Source organism: Salmo salar, chromosome ssa10 (assembly GCF_905237065.1).
Source record: "Salmo salar chromosome ssa10, Ssal_v3.1, whole genome shotgun sequence".
NCBI classification, from domain to species: Eukaryota; Metazoa; Chordata; class Actinopteri; order Salmoniformes; family Salmonidae; genus Salmo; species Salmo salar.
In genome coordinates, this window is record NC_059451.1 from 113,285,662 (window position 1) to 113,308,451 (window position 22,790).

General features: G+C 40.8%; 1 protein-coding gene across 1 annotated transcript in view; it reads left to right on the top strand.

Annotated features, from left to right (window-relative positions):
• Positions 1-21,479, top strand: part of mgat4c (mgat4 family member C) — a 207,065-nt gene extending 185,586 nt beyond the window's left edge. Inside the window, exons 4-6 of the mRNA XM_014125695.2 lie at positions 15,281-15,430; positions 16,333-16,480; positions 16,593-21,479. Coding sequence (XP_013981170.1) covers positions 15,302-15,430; positions 16,333-16,480; positions 16,593-17,749 — 1,434 coding nt within the window. The 5' untranslated portion in view covers positions 15,281-15,301 and the 3' untranslated portion in view covers positions 17,750-21,479. The remainder of the gene's footprint in view (positions 1-15,280; positions 15,431-16,332; positions 16,481-16,592) is intronic.
• Positions 21,480-22,790: the final 1,311 nt, after the last annotated feature.

Here is a 22,790-nt window from a genome sequence, read left to right on the forward strand (position 1 = left end):
CAACAATAAAGAGAGAAATGGAAGAGAGGCTAATAACATTAAGGGAAATATGATGAAAGGTTTATATGCGTCAGCCTACCAATTATACAAATTGGACCTATTATATTTCAAAATTAAAATCCAATTCGCTAGCCTATACTTGTAACTTTGTAGAGTCGCATGTGCTGCACCTGAATCGCATGTTCTATTCTGCTTTATCACTTTTTGAACGAAGTGTGTAATTTCAGTCCATATAATACAGTATTATACAATACAGTACAGTAATAGAGTTCACACAAAAAAATATTAGCCTACTGTAGCTAGTTTCATTAATTCACCCAAGAGAACATATTGCTAGCTACATTTATTGGCTTTTATGTTTTTCTGTCGTGCACAATCATTTGGCCTTTTTTGGCTTTGGGCTCATTAAATGTCGTTAATGTAGGGCTCATAAAATGTATTAAATATATGGCTCATCAGTAGCATCAGGTTTGAATTTTCATGCTAATCAAAGCTCTAATCAAATCCAGACATATTTATATGCTTTATAATGTTTTTGAAAGACACTTCCAGTTTTGATGGGAAATACCGGGTTACCTGGGAGAAAAGTGATTTCTTCTCGGGATGGAGCATTTATAGAATACCGGAAAATTCTATACCCAAGTAAAGCAACACCTAAACTTAAAAAATATATAATCAGTGTAATCAAACAATACAATAATTCAAAAAATGTAATATGTTTTGGTTTATATCCGTGGTTCTTCTTCTTATCTCAATCACCCACTGGAGTTTACAGTATACCCACCTTTTTTTTACCACTACATCACTGCTTCTTACAGACCATTTTGATCTTGCAATCTGCATTTTACCATACTCATTCACCTTAATCTCAATCTTAAACCTCCCAGGAGAAAACTTGAATGGACCTGAACTAGAGAACTGGCATTGTCTCCGCCTTCTGATTGTGTCTATTATGAGTAGCACATGATGCAATGGGCTCAATACTCCTTCATTACATCTCCTCTCAATCCACTTGTCTCTTCTGGAATACCAAACTATCTAGAGGTCCAGGAAGATATCGAACAAGTGATCAGTCATACCTCGTCCCTCTCTCATTTCATTAGCATGGTTTCCACTAACCACATTATCTTCGAGCTAGTCAGTGGTTGCTAATGCCAGAGATGTTTGAAGCCAAGAGACTCAACATGCAATTACTTCCTGCAGATACTGTACCTCATGAGGAGATGGCACAATACTGGAAATCATGCTAGTGAGAGTAACTTGCCTCCAAAGACAATGGGGTTGTGTGGCCCTTTCTGTTTGGCTGGAGTTGGATGCACTGCTTCAGCCCCCACTGCATCAGTGGAGAGGTATACACTGACTCCATATGCCCTACACTGAACACACAGTGTAGGGCATAAATATTTGAAGAGGCCGGTACAAAGCTTGGAGAACTTTAAACTCAAATCACTGGTCCCCATGCATCTTTAATGGGGTCTGCCCCTTTTGTCCAGCAGCAGGAAGGGGATAACTGCAGGGGCCCAGCGTCCGAGAACTAGCAGCCTTCTTCCTTGATGAATAAGTAAACACATTCAATTGGGCAGAGATGCAGTCGGCGAACTTCCAGTCGATAACAAGCAGATTTGTTTTCTTCTGAAAGTAATGCTGTTCACAAGCTACCGATTACTTCTAAAAATGTGATCCATCTCGCAACAATTTCCACTGAAGCCTGACATGTTCAGTAGTTCTGAGTTTAACCACATTCTTTACTTTCTCTGCTTGTAAGGAACTAACCTTTTGGGAAATGTACTGCACCATATAAGCACGCCCATAGGATACATACCATAATATACACATTCAGTCCATTATGTTTTTGGTAGTAATACAGTCAACCCACATGAAAAAATACTAATTTAGTATTCTACAGTATACTACAAAATGTTATAGTAAGTAAGATACATGATCGAGGGAAAATACAGTGTGTAGTATAGTATTCTACTACAGTATTCTACAGTTAGTAGAGAATTCTGTACTAAGTCCTGTAGTATTCTTTAGTAAACTGTAGTATACTGTAATAGAATACTATATTACACACTATTTTCCCTCGATCATATATAGTACTTACTATATAATTTTGTAGTATACTATAGTAAATACTACAGTATTATCTGCAAAAAAATCTATGTAGTAAATATTAATATAATGTCCACAAAAACACTACAGTCTGCAAAAACTCAGCAGTTTTCTTATATAGTATATACTACTGTATTTAATTTGTATACACCCTGCCCATTCACCTCCCCCATATCCACATTTTTGCCACCCATAAGTGAGAAACATACATGCCAAGTATAGACCGTTTATATTGTGTATCTGTTCAGATTCCAGTCCTACCTACCTACCTACCTACCTACAGGTTATGGGAAATTTGTGCTTTTAGTATTTCTCCAGTGTTCCTCAAGGAGAAAGCCTCTGCTTCTATGTCAAAGATAATAAAACAAAAACACTATAGAAAATACTCCAGTAATGTCTGCAAAAACACTATATATAAACACTATATATTACAGTCTGCAAAAACACAATAAATACTACATTATACACTGGGTGTACAAAACATTAGCCATACCTTCCTAAAATGTAATTGCACCCCCGTTTGCCCTCAGAACAGCCTCAATTCGTCAGGGCATGGAATTTACAAGGTGTTGAAAGCATTCCACAGGGATGCTGGCTCATGTTGACTCCAATGCTTCCCACAGTTGAGTTAAATTGGCTGGATGTCCTTTGGATGCTGGACCATTCTTCATACATCAGAAACTGTTGAGCATGAACAACCCAGCAGCATTGCAGTTCTTGACACACTCAAACCGGTGCACCTGGCACCTACTACCATACCCTGTTCAAAGGCACTTAAATCTTTTGTTTCTAAATGGCACATATGTACAATCTCAATTGTCTCAAGGCTTAAAAATCCTTCTTTAACTGGTCTCCTCTCCTTCATCATCTACACTGATTGAAGTAGATTCAACAGATTCAGATGTACAGGGTTGCAGATGTGATTGCAGGGTGCAGTGAAAATCTTAGGCTCTGAGCTCCAACATGCAGGACCAAGTGAAATAAAATAATGACAATTGTAATAAAAAACAACAATAGAAATAGAACTATATAATAACAACAACTGTAGCAGTGATGAATAAATACATGGGGGGGGTGACCTCAGTGATGAATAAATACATGTCCATTGGGTAGGAGGCAGAGCTAAGACTGTTGAGGGGGTTGGGGGGGAAATGACCTCAGTGATGAATAAATACATGTCCATTGGGTAGGAGGCAGAGCTAAGACTGTTGAGGGGGTTGGGGGGGAAATGACCTCAGTGATGAATAAATACATGTCCATTGGGTAGGAGGCAGAGTTAAGACTGTTGAGGGGGTTGGGGGGGAAATGACCACTGTGATGAATAAATACATGTCCATTGGGTAGGAGGCAGAGTTAGACTGTTGAGGGGGTTGGGGGGGAAATGACCTCAGTGATGAATAAATACATGTCCATTGGGTAGGAGGCAGAGTTAGACTGTTGAGGGGGTTGGGGGGAAATGACCTCAGTGATGAATAAATACATGTCCATTGGGTAGGAGGCAGAGTTAAGACTGTTGGGGGGGAATGACCACAGGGGGAGCAGCATGACCATTGAGGGGGGTGTGGGGTCCAAGTGAAATAAAAACGGTACAAATTATTATTAAAAACATCTATAATATACATATTAACAACTGCAACAGTGATGAATGAGTAAAAGTATGTTGGGGGGGGTCCATAGGGGAAGAAGCAGGTAAGGTAAGTGTCTGTTGAGGGGGTGTGGGGGGGTGTCCATAGGGGGAGCAGCAGGGGAGAGGGAGGAGCAGATAGCTGACAAGTGGTGGCTATTCCGCAGCCTGATGGTCTGAAAGTAGAAGCTATTGGCCAGTCTTTCAGTTTTTGCCATAATGTTCCTGTACTGCCGTGTCTGAGTGATTGTAGCATGGAGAACAGGGCATGGCTTGGGTGGCTGGGGACCCTGATGATCTTCAATCAAATTTTCAATCAAATGTATTTATGATGCCCTTTTTACATCAGCCGGTGTCACAATATTCTATACAGAAACCCAGCCTAAAACCCCAAACAGCAAGCAATGCAGATGTAGAAGCACGGTGGCTAGGAAAAACTCCCATGAAAGGCAGGAACCTAGGAAGAAACCTAGAGAAGAAGAAAGGCTCTGAGGAGTGGCCAGTCCTCTTCTGGCTGTGCAGGGTGGAGATAATAACAGTAGATGGCCAAGATGTTCAAATGTTCATAGATGACCAGCAGGGTCAATTAATAATAGTGACAGTGGTTGTAGAGGATACAACAGGTCAGCACCTCAGGAGAATGCGATTGCATCTAGGTTATTATGTCCGGTTAAATTGAGTTCCTCAGTTAGGTGGTTAACCGATTTTTATACTCTGACATCCTTGGATAGGTGGAGGGAGTCTGGAGGGGCATCTAGGAATCTTTGGGTTGTCCGAGAATTTATAGCACGGCTTTTGATGATCCTTTGTTGGGGTCTAAGCAGATTATTATTGCGATTGCAAATGTAATAAGATGGTGGTCCGATAGTTATCTTCTTGGCCTTCCAGCGAAACCTGGTGTTGTAGGTGTCCTGTAGGGTAGGCAGTGTGCACCCAATGATGCGTTCGGCTGCACGTATCCCCCTCTGAAGAGTCTTGCAGTCCGTGTTGGTGGAGTTGCCTTAGGTGACATCAATAAGGGATCATAGCTTTCACCTTGATTCACCTGGTCAGTCCATGTCATGGAAGGAGCAGGTTTTCATAATGTTTTGTACAGTTAGTGTATACTACAGTTTTTTTTACTACGTTATTTATACCAGGGGCGCAACTTTTTTTTACAAAGTCGAATAAACACTCCAAACAGCCTTCCCGACCGCTCGGAGGTGTCCGCATGTTCCTCAAGCACATTGTTGCCTCGTTTTTGTATCACATTCCAATGCTAAAACTGGAGGGGGTAAAAAATGACACGTCCCCCCGTCCCCAGTGATTTATACTATAGTTTTAGTTCTTTATACTAAAGTTACAGCTTTTTTATTTCACCTGGCTGCCAATTCCTGATCTTCTGAGAACATCATTTGAGGAGTCGCCTGAAGCGTGAGAGGAATGGGAGATGGAGGAATACAGCAGTGCTGAGGCAGAGGGCTCGTAATGAGGACGACTGGCTACTATTCTGAACTTTGTGTGGAGATCATTCTGGTGCCCAGAGCTGCTGAGGCATCACCCAAGTGGCTGCCTCACAGACTGGAAGAGAAGAAGTCCAATGACCAAAAGAGTCAGACTGGTTCCCAGACTTGCCCTCTACAAGATCATCAGCAGACTCCATCACCATCATCTAGCATCCTCTGACCAGCTCTCTCCGCTCAAGCCATGAACTCACCCTCTCCACCTTCGGAGGATGCAGCTTTCAAAGACTTGGCCTCTATCGGTTGACCAATCATGATGTATTTCTTGTTTGTTTTTTGCTCTTGAAGTGCTTTGAGATTCTATGAAAAGCGCTATAGAAATGTAATACACTATAGTTAACTGTAAATACTACAGTATAATACAGTAAATACTTTAGTCCGCAAAAACACTACAGTGGATCCTATAGTATTTATACCATACTATACTATGGTATTTTTCATGTGGGAAACCTGGGTTCACATTCTTTTTGTTTTCTTTTAAATACTTTCAGTATTTGATTTAGCTTGTCTGGAGTAGCTTATATAAGTAGAGACATTTCCCTGTAGGTGAGAGTTATTTCTTCTCCCTCAGATAAAACATTGATTGCTATTTTTTAATAAACCCAAATCTGTTATGTTGCCTGCATGTCATCAAACAAATGAACAATAGTGTTTACCAAATGGCTTTGTTGTACAACACACCCGCTTATTAAAATGGCATCTCATTAGCCGCATTGAGCAGCCGTTTTACATAAGATTAATTGGCTTTTTTGAAAGCACTTTTTCTTCATTATCATTCTGTCTTGCAAATGGATTCATTGCGCAACAACGATGCATATTCATATTCATTTTAGAGGAAGCTTGAAAATTGTTAGGAAATGAGCCAAAGGTGGACCTCGGCTGGTGTACTGGCAGTACCAGGCACAGGCTGAATTCTAAACACATGAGCTTCTGCCCCTGAGGCAAATGGGACCAGTTAGTTACTGTTTCTGAATGGAATACATTTTGAGAAGTTTTAAAATGGGGCATATGCCTTTTTTGTGGATTTCATAATTTGTGTTCTCTCCTAGTTCATTTTATTTTTTATGTGTTATAATTCAACTTTATTGTATCTAAAAAAATGCATGGGCAAGACATTAGTGCAGCAAGACAAGAGTGCAGCAAGACAAGAGTGCAGCCAGACGAGAGTGCAGCAAGACGAGAGTGCAGCAAGACATTAGTGCAGCAAGACGAGAGTGCAGCAAGACGAGAGTGCATGTAGGCTACACTCTTTTCAGAGTATGTGGTGCATGTGTGTACTGTTGGTATGTTTCTGTATAGGACTCAACAGTAGGACTTTGAAGTCATATAAGAATATTTCCAGTTACCTCGTCCTCTTTCTGGACATCAATAATAAAATCAGGAATGCTTTCACTAGCCTCTGATTTGATATTTCACCAAGTTCGGGGATAGTTTATACTATGCATAAGTTCCTGTGAGGGCTACTAGCAAAGTTTTGAAAAAACAGGTAGGATTGGTTATTTTTAAGACCTATACTCCAGTATGTAAGAATGTGTATATTGCTACATAAGAGAGATACCAGGTTTGTGTTCCAAATGGCACCCTATTCCTTACATAGTGTACTACTTCTGACCATGTGCCCTATGGTACCTGGTCAAAAGTGGTGCACTTTATAGGGAATAGGGTGCCATTTCGGACGCAGCTTGATCCAGGTTGAGAGCCTGCCTTAAGGTTGAACAAAACAAAAAGTTTTCTTTATGCAAAAAAAACAACATTAAAATAAGAATTGTATAGTGTTTTACCTGAGCCTTGCAGAAATACTTCAAAGATAAAGGGCTTGCTTTGTTAGAAGCAGAGACTGACAGCAATATACATGTATGTACCGAAATACAAACACAGCATAGTTGCGTATGATGCATATAGCATTTGGAGGTAAAGAAAACGGCCGTCTTAACTAGAGTATGTGGTCGTCTGTTCATGCACAACGACATTACATGTCATTTATTACATACTCACTGCATACAGTACACCACTTGAATGTAAAACCTCACCCTTGGCTCGTGTATGTCATTGCATTTTGGAATTTTTTGTCTCTTGTGACTGGATCATATTTTTATGTGCAACGACATGACATATCATTACCTATTCTGATTATTGGTGACATTTGGAGTCACCAAACATGACTTTAGTCAATTCTCTATGGGGTGACAAGGGGAATCAGACATGGAAAATTAGCCAAAGTCACCAGAGTAGAAAAGCAGTTAGTCTTTGCTCTGAGCATAAATGTCAGTGAACAGTAAACCAGTCGTTAATTAAAGTGTAATTGCGTTACAGGCCGTTTAGTGCCTCATTTAATTCTGTCTGATTATAAGACTAAACATCCATTACTGATTGGAAAAAAATATTTCATCAAACATCTCATTATATGAACATATTATTATATACGCAGTTTTGGTGGTATAGGCCTATCACTTACAGTTTAGTCATTCATATTATCAGATATTAGGCAAAATATTTAGCATCATTTTTACAAGTAAGTCAAGTGCCGTATAATGGCCACTAATGTTTGGTGGATGACTCAGAAGTGTTAGAACAACACTATAGTTGAGTAAGACTGGAGACATTAGGTCTGAAAATAGCCAATTAATGAACGCAGCACATCCCATAGGACACAGGGAGCCAGACAGACAAAGACAGTGTAAAAACATCCTCATTAGCTTGTTGTTATTGTTATAAACGAGTCATTTACAAAAGAAAGCAGTACTGAAAACAATGAAAGCAGAGAAATTAATACCCCAAAAGCAGAATTTTGGAAAATACAAAACAAAATTTTTTGGGGAAAAAAATCGAACAGATTTTATAGTGCCCGCTTAGAGTGGTTTATTAAGAAGAACCTGCCTATTTGAAAGCTAAAAATCAGTAGCTTGCAACATGTCTTTTTTTTTTTTTAAGAATCTCATGCTAGAAAAGATTAGATCCCTGATAAGGCAGTAAAAAACAAGGTCTGGACTATAGCAGGGTTGGTTGCCTGGTCAGGATTATTGGAGATAAATGACTTTTAGTGATTGGTCCAGCGCACACATTCCTCATCAAATATTAATGCTGAAGGGAAGACTGGGGAGATTGGGTGGATGCTGGATGCAGGGTTATAGGATACTCTTCATCAGTCATGAGAGAAGATGTACAGTAGAATACAGTGTCCTGCTGAGACAGCTGCTGACAGAGGATACTGCTGTTTAGGATGCTTTAGTCAACATGGAATAACAGACATGTATTGTTCACTAAGGTAGGCTACTGCGTTCTTACTTAGCTGTGTAAAGCTGTTTTATATCATGGTTTTTGAGGTCTCAATAGTTTGATTGTTGGGCTTTACTTTCAGTGAGGTGTTTTAGGGTTTTGCTAGTAACATACAAAAAGGAAAATGTTGAAAATTACGTAGAATGTTTTTTATGTACAGTATAATGGAATGGTGAAGTTATTCAGTATCTGCTCCTAACTTGTACAGTACTGGTGATTTGTTACATCACTTTCCTCCTTGTTCTAAACCCCAATGATATGAGCACTATTCATCTCTGTGGTTACTTTCCTAATCCCAGAGGCTCATTTCCTAAGAGCACTACTTCTTCTGTTCTGTTCTCTGTTGTCAGATTGGTGGGAAACTGGGCCATCTTATTGTATCTTTCTGTGGTCCTCATTTCAAAACCACAGAGAGACAGAGCCCTTTGAAAAGCCTGCCAATGCCCTGCACTAAATGTGTGGGGAGAAGATAGTGCATTCTCATGTTATCTGCCACGGGCCCCTTGCCCCTTCAGCCATTTTCTCATTTCACAGATTTGACCAGGAGGTGACCTTGGCTTTTTAAGAGCTTTTAAGGCAGAGCCAAGTCCCCCCGTCTACCTTCCGACTCCCGTCTCCAAAACTGACAGACAGAGAGAATTCTCTCCTCTCCTCTTTTTTTCTCTCCTGTCCTCAATGGCTTTTTTTTCTCACCCAGAGCAGCCTCTGTCCAGTCCTTTTATAGATAGAGTGGACGAGTTGCTGACAGTTGTCTGAGGAGAGGAGAGGAGAAGAAAGAAGATATACACGTGAGGCCTCTGGTTCTGGATTAATGCTGCAGCATATGTTGATGACATGTGACGTCATACACAAAGGGCAAGGATGGATAGTCAGTATGCAGCAGCAGGACTACTCAACACGCAGGTCAGCCATGGGCTGAATGTAGCCTGTCCATGGTGATAAATTAACAGAATATTCTGACACTTGATAATAACTTCAGAATATGTTACATAACCATGTGGTACTCTAATGCTATGGCATCATGTGTCTCACAGTCTGTGTCTAGCAGTAACACATTTTTATGACACCAAAGACAGTGTTCTAACCGAAACCGTGTGTGTGTGTGTGTGTGTGTGTGTGTGTGTGTGTGTGTGTGTGTGTGTGTGTGTGTGTGTGTGTGTGTGTGTGTGTGTGTGTGTGTGTGTGTGTGTGTGTGTGTGTGTGCGTGTGTGCCTGCATGTGTGTGTGTGTGTGTGTGCGTGCATTCATATGTGCGTGTTTGTGTCTAGTACAACATGTCCAGTGTGTTTTCGAGTGGAAATGAGCCAGCCGTATCGCGGCCCTCCATCTCCAGCCCTCCCCAGCGGGCCTCTGGCGGAGTGCTAATCTGGGTCAAAGTGCAAACTGCTGAGAAGGGCCTGGGAGAGGCTCGCTTACACATGAATCATTTCTCATGCCTCCCGTCCTCATTACGCTCGCCACTGATGGAACCACAAAGCCTTTCATGTTTCCTTCTGACCTTAAAGGTAAATACCCAGATAACACTGTGGAAGCAGCCCGGCACCCAATTCACTGTAGCATTCATTGCCCTTACCCCCATCACAGAGACACTTTGAGGGTGTTGCTCCTCGGTCTGATCAGACCCTGTCATTACAGTGGAACTCATATCCTCTTTCAACTGGCCGCTGTGATGTTACAAATGTATGTCAACAGATCACTGTTCTCTCTCTTCTCGTAGTTCTTTCTTCAATTGATATCAATACAGTCATAATGACAAAGGCAATCTCCCTTTCAAATCCAACATCACAGTGATATAGCCAGTTAATGATCACTTGTGCAGTTGTCCAGGTGTGGAATGCCTGCATTTGGTGGCCTTGAAAATATATTATACAACCTTTAGCTTTGCCACTGGCCAACTAGAAGGAAATCCAACAGAAAAATATGGACCATTCCAATGTTGAAGAACCCTCTTAACGATCGCATTTCAATCATGGCTGGCGTCGAACTATCAGGAGCGCTTGTACTGCAGCCAAAGGACTACCATTTGTTCCAAGTGTTTTGAAGCCTGATTGCGCTGAAGCTAGCATCAATGGGCGACACATGTTCAATATTTTATGAGGAACCCATTCCAGAAGCTCCGCACCTGTGTCACCTGCTCTGGTCCTTGCATAAAAAGATTGGATGGTAATAAATGGCAATGAGTTTTAGGACTGTATGTGAATCCAAACTGCGGCTGGACTTAGAACAAAGCTTAGCTTCCTAGAAGTCATCAAAAATAGGTAATGGTTTTGAGTTGGAAGCATCCATAACACTATGGACTTCTGCCAGACAGAGGGAGGCTTAGAGAGTATTAAAATGTAAGTCTATGTAGTCACTACCGAAAGTTCTTCTGGATAAGAGTGTCTGCTAAACAACTAAAATGTTAATAGATATGCAGGCAGGAAGGCATTGGTATGAGGAATGTTTCTGATTTCCTGTTTGCGAGGTGCACCACCAAGCCCTTATGGGAGAACAGCTGGAGCTGCAGTTGTCAACGGGCTGGCTCTGGCTCCCATGGGGCGGTGGTGGCAGTGAGGGCCAGCTTGGACAGCATGTCTGGGGGGAAACACACACACACACACACACAGTGTGTCCTGGGGGGAATCTCACACACAACCTCCCGTTAGAGTCTGTGCGATCAGGCTGCTGACAGCGGTGACAGGCCTGGAGCAGGAGGGGAGTGTGTGTACATCTGTTTGGACCTTGGCACCGATGAGCCTCTGGAGTTCCACACAGCCAGCCAGCTTGTCGGTACCGGTTACTGGTAGAACACAGCGTCTGGACCCGATGAAGATGATCAGATCTGATAAGGTGTTGGCAGCTAAGTGAGCACACAGTCACGGTGCCGACAGACTGAGCAGCAAACAAGAGGGGCGCAGAATCAATGCGGGTGTGTCCTGTAGGTTCAGTAGAAGTTAGAATAGGAGTTAGTGGAATACAAGATGGAAGAGTAGCTGTATCTTCTCAGGTTGGGGAACATGATTGACAATGTTCCAGCCTTGATAGTTGTAGCCTTGTTGGGGTGTATGGTAATATCTATGGATTGCATGATGAAATTGCTTTCAACTTTTTAATTTATTGCTCTAAAGAGTGATAGTGCACCAATAGTAATCCCCTTCGGTGTGCTGCCTATGTTGATAATTCAGCATCTTTCGAAAAAGAGGTCGATATCTGTCACAGTCCTTTAAGTCTTTGTAGATGATAGATTCTCTTTGTGTGACAAATTCCATAAGAATGTGGTAATTGGTCAACTGTTTGGCCAATTTGAATTCTTAGCTAAAAAATTTAAAAAAATCATAATGAAGAGATTTATTATTCCGCGCTTTGCTACAATTTTGTTATCAACACCAGCCTCCGGTATTTCCCTCTTTTGTGGGAGAAAGAAAATCCATTGAAAGTGGCTGAAGGCCTGACACAAAGCAACTGCTGAACCCCTGCAAATCTGCAGGCTTAATTGATTATTTGTGCAGAGCTGTATATCTGTGAGGTGCAGGATACCCAGGGGAAATAATGTCAAACAGATAACAACATCAAATGTGGGAGAAATGCTTTCTGCTGCCCATTTTATTCATCTTTTTCCCTTTTCTCATTCACAATGTGTTTTCCATCCGGGTTTTCCCATTACACGAGGCTCGCCTATTTTTGAATTTTTTAATGTGTCACTAAATTGCGGAGTTTAAAGTGACTTAGACTCGAAAGAAAAGTGTTTGTTAAGGGTTTATTTTGATGTCTGAATATCACATTGAGACCCCAAGGTTGTTCCCACCTCACACTCCCAGAGGAGAACTCTTTACTACAAAATCTTTACTTCATTGTTCTGTCTTCCTCAGTGCCCTGCTGCCAGTACCCTGCTAAAGGAATGAATTCATTATGTAGATAATACTGTACACAAACACATTGAAAAGCTTGGTATTCTTGATTATTTTATTGCCAGAGCTTGTCAAATGCAGGTTTCAGAGATATTTCACTTTTGCTTTGACAGTGTAACCATTCTCTGGGGTGGTATCTTGAATATATAATATTCAATATAATTTTCAATATAATATAATTTTATTTCAGTGGGATAAGCTTCAGAGGAGTCGAGCCTTGAGAGGCATTAGTGGAAATGGTGGAATTTGACTTGAGTTTTGTACTTACAGTGCTCAACTCAATGCCCTTTAACTACTTGTTACTTTCCTCACTCTTCAGATCCATTTCCCTTACAGACTGTAAGTGACAGGTAGCAGTCTTTCATAGATAGCTATCAAACCATTTCCAACTGATGTGAGAGACTACTACAGCGTGTTGTGTACTGTTATCATATCATAAGTAGTATTATATCAATGAGTGGCAGTGGTGCGGTTTCTTTGGTTCAGTTCAAAGTATAATGGCTCTTTATCACTATCCTGCTGCAATGTTACAGCAGGGAGCTCGGATGGCTGAGGGAGTGATTGACTGCCATTATGACAGCCCATTAAAATACACTTACCCCTTTCTCTGCAAACCACAGACTAAGCTCCTCTGGACTCATGATAGTCAACACATGCACGCATGCACTCGCTCGTGCACACACATTCATATTTTAGAGACAGTCCGGTACACTTACAGACACATACCCTCAAAAACTTGATTTGATTTTGGTACAGGATATGCATATTGCATATCAAAAGCCATTCCTTTTGGGGAAAGCAGTGCAGATTTTTGGCACATCCTTGCCACAGCAGCTCTTTGAGTGTGCAATAAGAGTGTAGAGAGTGAAGTAGGTACCTGCAGCTGTGCCTTTGGCAGGTTTAGGCCACAGCTTCCTCTATCAAGCCCGAGCCCAGATAGACTGAATTATTGAAACAAGGTATGCGTCCCAAATGTCACCCTATTCCCTTTTAAGAGCACTACTTTTTGACCATGGCCCTACTTTTGACTAGTACTCGAATAGGGTACCATTCAGGATGCAGGCAAGCAGCCAGTACAAAGTGCTAATCCAACCTGCATTATCAGGACACCAAATCCAGCACTCATGTGTGAGAGACAGAATACCACCCACCCAGCATGAAGCAGAAAATTCTAAAATTGCCCAGTTGTGTAATTGTAGTATTTAGTCTGCAGTGGCCCAACTAACATTTATTTTGTTTATTTCAAGATGCTTTTCTTTCTTCCAACCCCTCCCCTGTTGTCATTTGCTTACTTTCCCGTAATGTAGTTTAAAAAAGCGACTGAAAAAGGTTGCCAGTGCCACATTTTGCTGTGGCTGTTGACTTTTGACAGGAAGAGGTGACAGAGGTGACCCAGGAACTATTTTATCAGGTGGTGGTGTTGAGTCCACTGTGCTGCTGCTGCGGACTGAAGTCAGCACTGCAGCTTTTTGTCTGATGTTAGTCAACCACACTACAGAGGTACCTTTGGAAGGACATACAGATGTTGGATCTTAACGTGATCACTCTTTTTGTTGCTAAGAATGTCCCTGCACCACAGAAAATGCAGATGACCTTTGTGATTTACATAGATTCACTGAAAACCCACACTAACACACAGTTATATTAACAGTATGTAATTTTCCTCTTTTAGCTAGCTAATAGCCTAACATTATGGACTAAACATTAAAATCCTCTTGCTGCAGGATTATTTAGCTGTGACAATATAGGTCAAATGAAGATCCTACATCTGTAATTATCCGGCCTGTTCTCACTCTAGCCCACATCAGCTAAAACCTGCCACTTTGTGGTCTCTTCAACAACCAAGGTCGGCCAGCCCTGCAGTAAATTGCACTGACTGAGTTTGGAAATTTAATGGCTGTGTGGCAGTGAAGGCTACTATTTGAGAGAGAGAGAGAGAGAGAGAGATTTGGAAGTCACAAGCTGTCAGTGTAGATGAAGAGAGCTACTTGTTTGGCTCAATATTATATTATTACTATTATTAGAACTCTTGGCCACTAATTGATGCATTTACTGTAGGCAGGTGTTTCTTTAGGCTACCGTCATAATGATTAGAACAAAGGTTCCATCAATACCTATTCTTTTTCAATGATTTGTTCAATACCTTTTTATACTGTATGCATTACCAGTTGGCTACTACAGGACATTGAGATATACCGATGTAGAAATTAAAGGAGAGTTGTCTGTTAAAAAATTTTCAACTCTGTAAGCCATAATTATGCAAAATTGCAAAAGCATCAACAGTGTCTAATTACGCACAACCAATACCAGTCATGATTGAATAAATAGCCTTCAAAGAGACAGGATGTTAGCGTCAGTTTTAGACCCCGAACAGAAATGTATTGACCAGCCCTATTCCCAGGTGATCCAGGCTCCCGGTGTTCGTGATCGATGTGTGTGTGGTCATTGAACCAAGCTTACAGCTAGTTTGTATTCCATTAGGCATCTCTGGGGCTTTGTAGCAGTGTCACAAAATAGCTTGCTGACGCCTAATTGCGTTCTAGAAAAAAAACGGGATTTATTTATGTTACTCTTCGTATTCTTTGATCAATTTCTGGTGGTACTAGTTGTATTCCACTAGAATATTTATATGTCAGTTGTTTGCCAGTACCATGTTATTTTGAAAATAGTTTTTTCCCACTATGCACTATGTCCAGGAAGAGTTGTACTAACGTGATTTCAGTACAACAAGGTGATGCTTGAAAGAACAGGACATTATTTATAACCACTTCATCTGATGGCAGTCTGTAGGCCAACCCAGTCTCATGAACTATATGTTCCATTTCAACGTTTTTCTACGCAGCTTGCTAATGTGCCATTCCCCCTGTGTTTCCCTGCAGATCCCAGTGAGTGTCTCCATCATGAGGCTGGTGTGGAAGTCCCTGGACAAGATGAGGTGCTTCCGTAAACGCTCCACCATCCCATTCCTGGGGGTCCTGATCACCTGTCTCCTCTTCCTCAACCTGTACATGGAGGATGGATACGTCCTGGTGAGTCTTCTTCTATATTTTTCACTTGAGTCATAAAGGGCAAAGTTCACCCAATTTTTTTAAAGGTCAGATGTTTAAAGTTTAAAGGCAGGCTAAGTCTACCTGCAGGCTCCGATCCCAAATAAAGTTTTAAAAAAACATAATAGCCACAATATAATTACTACTATTTAGGGGGTGCCTCTCTATTCCATTGTTTTGGGATTGAGGCCTGCAGATTCCCGCTGATGGAGAATCCTCACAGCAGATGGCATAGAAAATGAATTCCAAACTAGATCCGTTTTTGGGGTATTAAAACATCTGACAGAATTAGATTTTGGGGTGTACTACCCTCTTCGACCTCTCTCCTCTCCTTAATCAAACAACATCATTTTCACCCACAAGTTCACTTTAGAATTTAACCATGTTGTCCCTTTTATAATTACTTGTTTTCAAAAGGAAACATTTTCATGATGTGGACCCAAAGCCGATTATTTATTTTTTATTCATGATGCCATCAAATGTTGGTAATCATAACACATTATCTGTATTTGTTATTTAAATTATTGAGAAATTTTGCATATCTTCAATGATATTGTGCTCTCACAAAGTCCATTTCCATGGCAATAAAAAAATGCCTCAATGGTTTTAGAAATCTTTGAAATCAGATTGACGTATCCACATTTCTTATCGGTTGGCTAACCCTTCTTTTTCTTTTTACACATTATATTCTTGAGGAGTTTAAAACCAAAATGTGTTATTTCTACCTCTGTATTATTTACAGACGAATGTGAGACATGTCAAGGAAATTAGTTGACTTTGCTGTGTGTGTTTGTGGCTTATAAATGAGATGAGACATTGGTTTGTTTGCCATTCACTATGTGAAGTCGTCTCATCTGATCTGTTGTCTTTGTTGTGTGTTGCAGGAGGAGGATAAAAGACCGCTGAGAGAGACATCAATGCATCCTTCAAACACTGAGAGATATGTTCACACCTTCAGAGACCTCACTAATTTCTCTGGAACCATAAACGTCACATATCGTTACCTCGCTGGGAACCCACTGCCCCGAAAGAGTAATTGTATCTTTGACTGTCATTACATGTTGCTTGGTCACTTTCATCTTTGTTATTCCACAAATTATATTTTCAATGTACGCTTTAATAATATAGACTTTTCTGTTTACAGAATATCTTACCATTGGATTGTCATCCGTGAAAAGAAAAAGAGGGAATTACCTCATGGAGACGATCAAATCAATTTTTGACCAGTCCAGTTATGAGGAGCTGAAAGAGATTGTGGTGGTGGTCCACCTGGCAGACTTTGACCTGGCCTGGTGTGAAAACCTGGTGCAGGACATCTCCAGGAAGTTTGCCCACCACATCATCGCTGGGCATCTCCTGGTGATCCATGCCCCTGAGGAGTACTATCCATCACTGGATGGGCTAAAAAGGAACTACAATGACCCAGAGGACAGGGTACGATTCCGCTCCAAGCAGAACGTGGACTACGCCTTTCTCCTCAACTTCTGCACCAACCTCTCTGATTTCTACATGATGCTGGAGGATGATGTGCGCTGCTCACGGAACTTTCTGACATCCCTGAAGAAGGTGGTCACCTCCAGGGAAGGCTCCTACTGGGTGATGCTGGAGTTCTCCAAGCTTGGCTACATAGGGAAGCTCTACCACTCAAGAGACCTGCCACGCCTGGCCCACTTCCTGCTCATGTTCTACCAGGAGATGCCCTGTGACTGGCTCCTCATTCACTTCCGGGACCTGCTTGCCCAGAAAGATGTGATCCGCTTCAAGCCCTCCTTGTTCCAGCACATGGGCTACTACTCCTCATATAAAGGGGCAGAGAACAAGTTGAAGGATGATGACTTTGAAGAAGACTCCATTGATATCCCTGACAACCCGCCTGCTAGCCTGTACACAAACATTCATGTATTTGAAAACTATGACGCCACCAAGGCTTATAGCAGCGTGGACGAATACTTTTGGGGGAAACCCCCTTCTACCGGAGACTTCTTTGTTATAGTCTTTAACAAATCAACTAAAATAAGCAAAATCAAAATCGTGACAGGAACGGACGATCGTCAGAACGATATCCTACACCATGGAGCTCTGGAAGTAGGAGAGAAGCTGGTGGGGACAAAAAGAGGAAGGCAGTGTTCTTCCTACATCACCTTAGGGGAGTTTAAATATGGCAACATTGAGGTTCAAGACGTGGACCACAAGATTGCCTTTGACATTGAGTGTGTTCGTATTGTGGTGACTGCCAGTCAGAAAGAATGGCTGATCATTAGGAGTATAAGCTTGTGGACTACACAACCTCCCAGTCAATGAGGACAATACAAAAACAGTTGGCTTAGACAACAGTTGGTTTAGTAATTCATTTGACAGTGTATTTATTTATGTACTTATTTCTGTATGTATTTATACATTTTTGCATTTAATTTATAATTTATTTTCACATATATTTATTTCATTTTATAGTATACTGTATACTGTATGTATTCATTCATATTTTGATCTAGATTTTTTTTAGATTTGAAGGGAGCTTTATCGAATTTTACAGTTATGGAAATCATCACAATCCATGTTTTTAAGGATTGTCTGACTGACCTCTTTTATGGGTGTGACCCGTTTTTATGGGTGTGACCTCTTTTATGGGTGTGAGTATATAGGAATGGTCTGTTGGTTATTTCACTCATGATGTTATTTATTTTTCTGTATATTTTTCTCAGTTTCTTTCCACATCGAAAGCAGCCTCTGGGTCCTCTGGTCTTGAACAGTGTTGCTTAATAAATAACACCCCTGCAGACAATTTTTTCCCCAGGAACATAGCATTGCACCAAATGTTCTTGCTATCAGTAAGTACTGTAGCTCCATTCACCTCTTTCCGAAGTTATCCTTTACATGTTACCCTATAAGCATTATGATGGTAAATATTTCCACAAATATCCATTGTGTCAGGGCTTTACTTTTGTCAGTGCTGCTTCAATCCCTCCTATCTAGGCTGGTGTGGTGTTGAAGTGTTGGAGCGAGCTGTGCTATTTCCCTGTATGTTCCATCAGAGCCACTGACGGGAGAACAATGTTTGTTTTCACCCATCTTCTCTAACAGCTCAGATCGGATTGTGAAAAATGGGGTGGACCTGATCTTTCCCTTTTTTCCACCACAGCACAATTTTACCCCAGTAAATTGGTCTGTGTTTGGCACGCTCTCTCTGCTTTACACCTGCAAACAACCCCCCCTGGAGCTAGGCTCTCCAGTACATTTTCTCTCTTTCCCCTATGTTGTGCTCTCAGCCACTAATGTATCTTCTCTTAGAATGTTTCTGTAATATAGAAACAAATACATTTTACTCTGTGTGGTACCCATGGGCGATGGTATACTATGTACTGTGTTTTGGTATAGTAAATACAATTATATCCCCAGCTACTTTATCATAATACCTCTGTCCAGAACTTAAAGCCACCAGTAATATACAAGTGATAAAATATACCCTGTAATTTTGAAAAAAAAATACATATAAAGTAAATTCTCAAAATGAGATAAGGACTACTGTCATAACAATTCAGAAACGATTTTGAAGAATCACCTTGTCCTCTCCCTTTTCATACAATGTTGTTCTGTTAGCAAGTGTAGCTTTGTGACAAATATCTTTCCATAATCAAGAGCATCATCACTTTCAACAAATCTTTGCAATGCAATAAAATGATACATGTTTGCGTACATGATACCAATATTCTGCTGAAATACTAAAGGTGGAGGTGGAGGCATGGTTCAAAACCTACAGCAGTTTTTCTTTTCACACAAAATGCCTTGTATGCCTGCTGTTTCAATCAATCACATCCATTTCTAAAGCCCATTTTACATCAGCAGTTGCTTATACCGAAACCAAGCTTAAAACCCCAAAGAGCAAGCAATGCAGATGTAGAAGCACAGTGGCTAGGGAAAACTCCCTACAAAGGAACCTAGGGAGAAACATAGAGAGGGACCAGGCTCTGAGGGGTGGCCTGTCCTCTTCTGGCTATGCCAGGTGGAGATTATAAGGGTGCATGGCCTGTTCCATGTTGTTCTCCCATTTGGTCTTGTTCAGACACAGATCAAGGGTTTCTCTTTATCCATGGCTCTGATCTATTCATTATAAGCTTCTGTGTTCCAAATCACCTTGAATAACAACCTCTTCCTTCTTATCAAACATTTGATTACGTGAGGCCCCGACCTCTTATGACTTCATTTTGTGCATATTAAAAAGTCAGTAAATAAGGTAACTATTCACTGTTTATAGCTTCTCCTTGCAATACAATTGCTATGGTCATAATTAAACTGTAGTGCTCTGTACAAACAAACCTTTTCGTAGATGCTCTTATCCAGGGCAACTTACAGGAGCAATTAGGCTTAAGTGCCTTGCTCAAGGGCTCTGGGATTCAAACCAGCAATCTTTCGGTTACTGGCCCAATGCTCTTAACCACTAGGCTACCTGCTGCCCCATCATCTTTTGTACAGGTCATCAAATTATATATTACTTCTTCTTAAGCCCATTCTTCAAAATTATTTCGTTTCACTTCAAATCCTCTGACGTTTAGAACATAATGTCTTACTGCAAGCATTATTAAAAGGCCCAGTGTGGTCCTTTCATTCAAATTTTGTGGACTTTATTGAAAAGTGTAAGAACATTATTACAGAATGCAATGAAATATATGTGCTGATGTACACAGCAGTGCCAACGAATCAGGTCAGTGTACTACCTGTAATGATACAGCTTAAGCCATGGACACATGTCACAGTAGAATCCCTGATTTTCCTGGAATCCCTGGGGATATTCCTGGGATAGAGATTGTGATTCCAAGATTCCTTTATTTGATCCTGGGAGGTTGTTGTACATGGATATTACTTGAGGGGAAATTGCTGTCATAGCTGAAGAAAGTCTGAAGTCAAAACTAGCATTTACATCTTGGCGGGGAAACATAGAAATATGAATAAATTCTGTTCAGCTCAGTGTCAGCAAACTGATGCGTACAGTTGTCCCGCCTTTGGCGACTTGACTTCAAACAGCAATATCTCCTAATACTTTTTAGTGAGCTCAACATATACATTATGTGGTAGCAAATGCACCCCATTAGATAATTCCAGGGTGTTTTTTTATAATAATTTCCAACAGATCAGTAGCCATGCTACCCAGGAGCCTTCTGCCACTGTTCCCATAACTCACGAATAACAAGAGAAAGCAGTGTATAAATGGAAATTCTGGGTTGTTGGGAAGTTTTGCTGTCTTCCAATTGTGAGTGTACAAAGGTGCATGCATCTGAACAACACCAAGTGTTAAGTGAGTAATTGAATCCTTTTATATTCCAGGATCTATAACTTGTTGTCCAGCATCTGCAGTGGAACTTGACTGAAAATGTACTTGGTTTGTGACTAGATGCTTACCAATACTACCTTACTTACTTACAACAGGTTAAATCTCACTTGTGCTATATTGTTCAGTGGAGAGAATGTGTAGAGATGTCGTTTTCGTGTTGTATTTTCCGACATTGTTCGTCAAACAGTACTGTATGTATATTGTTGTAAAATGACATATATTTTTTTACATGTATCATTTCAAATGTTTTATTGTATATATTGTATTTAAATCAATTTAGATTAAACAAAACGAATGCCAATAACCTTGGGGGAAGTGCATTGACTTTGCAAAAGTCTACCACTACTTTCATTGATATCAATAGTCTACCACTACTTTCATTGATATCAATCGTCTACCACTACTTTCATTGATATCAAAAGGGGAAAAAATGCTGTGTGAGAAATTGCACAGCACAAAATGATGAATGACATCATCGTCTGCATCAGTACATTCAGTGGGGCATGAACATGGTATTCAATGGTTAAAGGAGAGAGAAAGAGCTATTGAGAACAAGTTAGCCTTGAGTCAATACAGTATGTGTTATTATAATGTCTTTGCCTGAACATGTTACAGTATGTTTTGATATAGAAATGTTTACCAATAAATGTAGATCGTGCAATTTGGCTACCCTCGTCACAGTGCAAATAAAAACAACTGGTGTGACATTTGCTGTTCCTTGAAACTTCCAGCAAACGCAGGAAGGCAACGTGTTTGACTCAGATCTTGCAGTAGCCAAGAGCAAAATCCATACATTATTCATTTCAACATTCATGTGCTTTCTGCCTTTTTACTGTAGCCTTTTTACTGCATACTTAATGTCTGTGTAGTGCTAGGGTCTTACTGCCTTTTGGGGTGGAACTGTTTATAACAGTGCTGCTTCATCACGATGCTCTTTGTTTGGCTTACAGAGGACAGGACGTGCATTACTTTACCATATTTAAGAGAGCTGTCATAGACAACAGACATCAAGTAAAGGATGGTTCTGAAAGTGGGCTGAGCACTGTGAACTCAAAGCACTGTCAGTTACGGCCAATATATGAAATATAGAAATGTGTATATACGTGAATATATACTGAACAAAAATATAAACCCAACATGCAACAATTTCAAAGATTTTACTGAGTTATCGCTCATATAAGGAAATCAATCAATTGAAGAAAAAAAACTATTAGGTCCGAATCTATGGATTTCACAACTGGGAATACAGATATGCATCTGGTCACAGATACCTTAAAAAAAGTTGGTCAGGGCGTGTATCAGAAAACCAGTCAGTATTTGGTGTGACCACCATTTGCCTAATGCATCACGACACATCTACTTCGCATTAGTCAGGCTGTTGATTGTGGCCTGTGGAATGTTTTCCCACTCCTCTTCAATGGCTGTGCGAAGTTGCTGGATACTGGAACACGCTGTCTTACTCATCGATCCAGAGCATCCCAAACATGCTCAATGGGTGACATGTCTGAGTATGCAGGCCATGGAAGAACTGGGATATTTTCAGCTTCCAGGAATTGTGTACAGATCCTTGCGACATGGGACTGTGCATTATCATGCTGAAACATGAGGTGATAACAGCGGATGAATGGCACGACAATGAGCCTCAGGATCTCGTCACGCTATCTCTGTGCATTCAAATTGCCATCGATAAAATTACATTTTGTTTGTTATCCGTAGCTTATACCTGCCCATACCATAACCCCACCACTATCACAGGGCACTCTGTTCACAACGTTGACATTAGCAAACCACTCACCCACACAACGCAAACCACCCAAATTCTCTAAAATGATGGTGGAGGTGGCTTATGGTAGAGATATCAACATTCAATTCTCTGGCAACAGCTCTGGTGGATATTCCTGCAGTCAGCATGCCAAAACTTGAGACATCTGTGGCATTGTGTTGTGTGACAAAACTGCATATTTTAGAGTGGCCTTTTATTGTCCCCAGCACAAGCTGCACCTGTGTAATGATCAT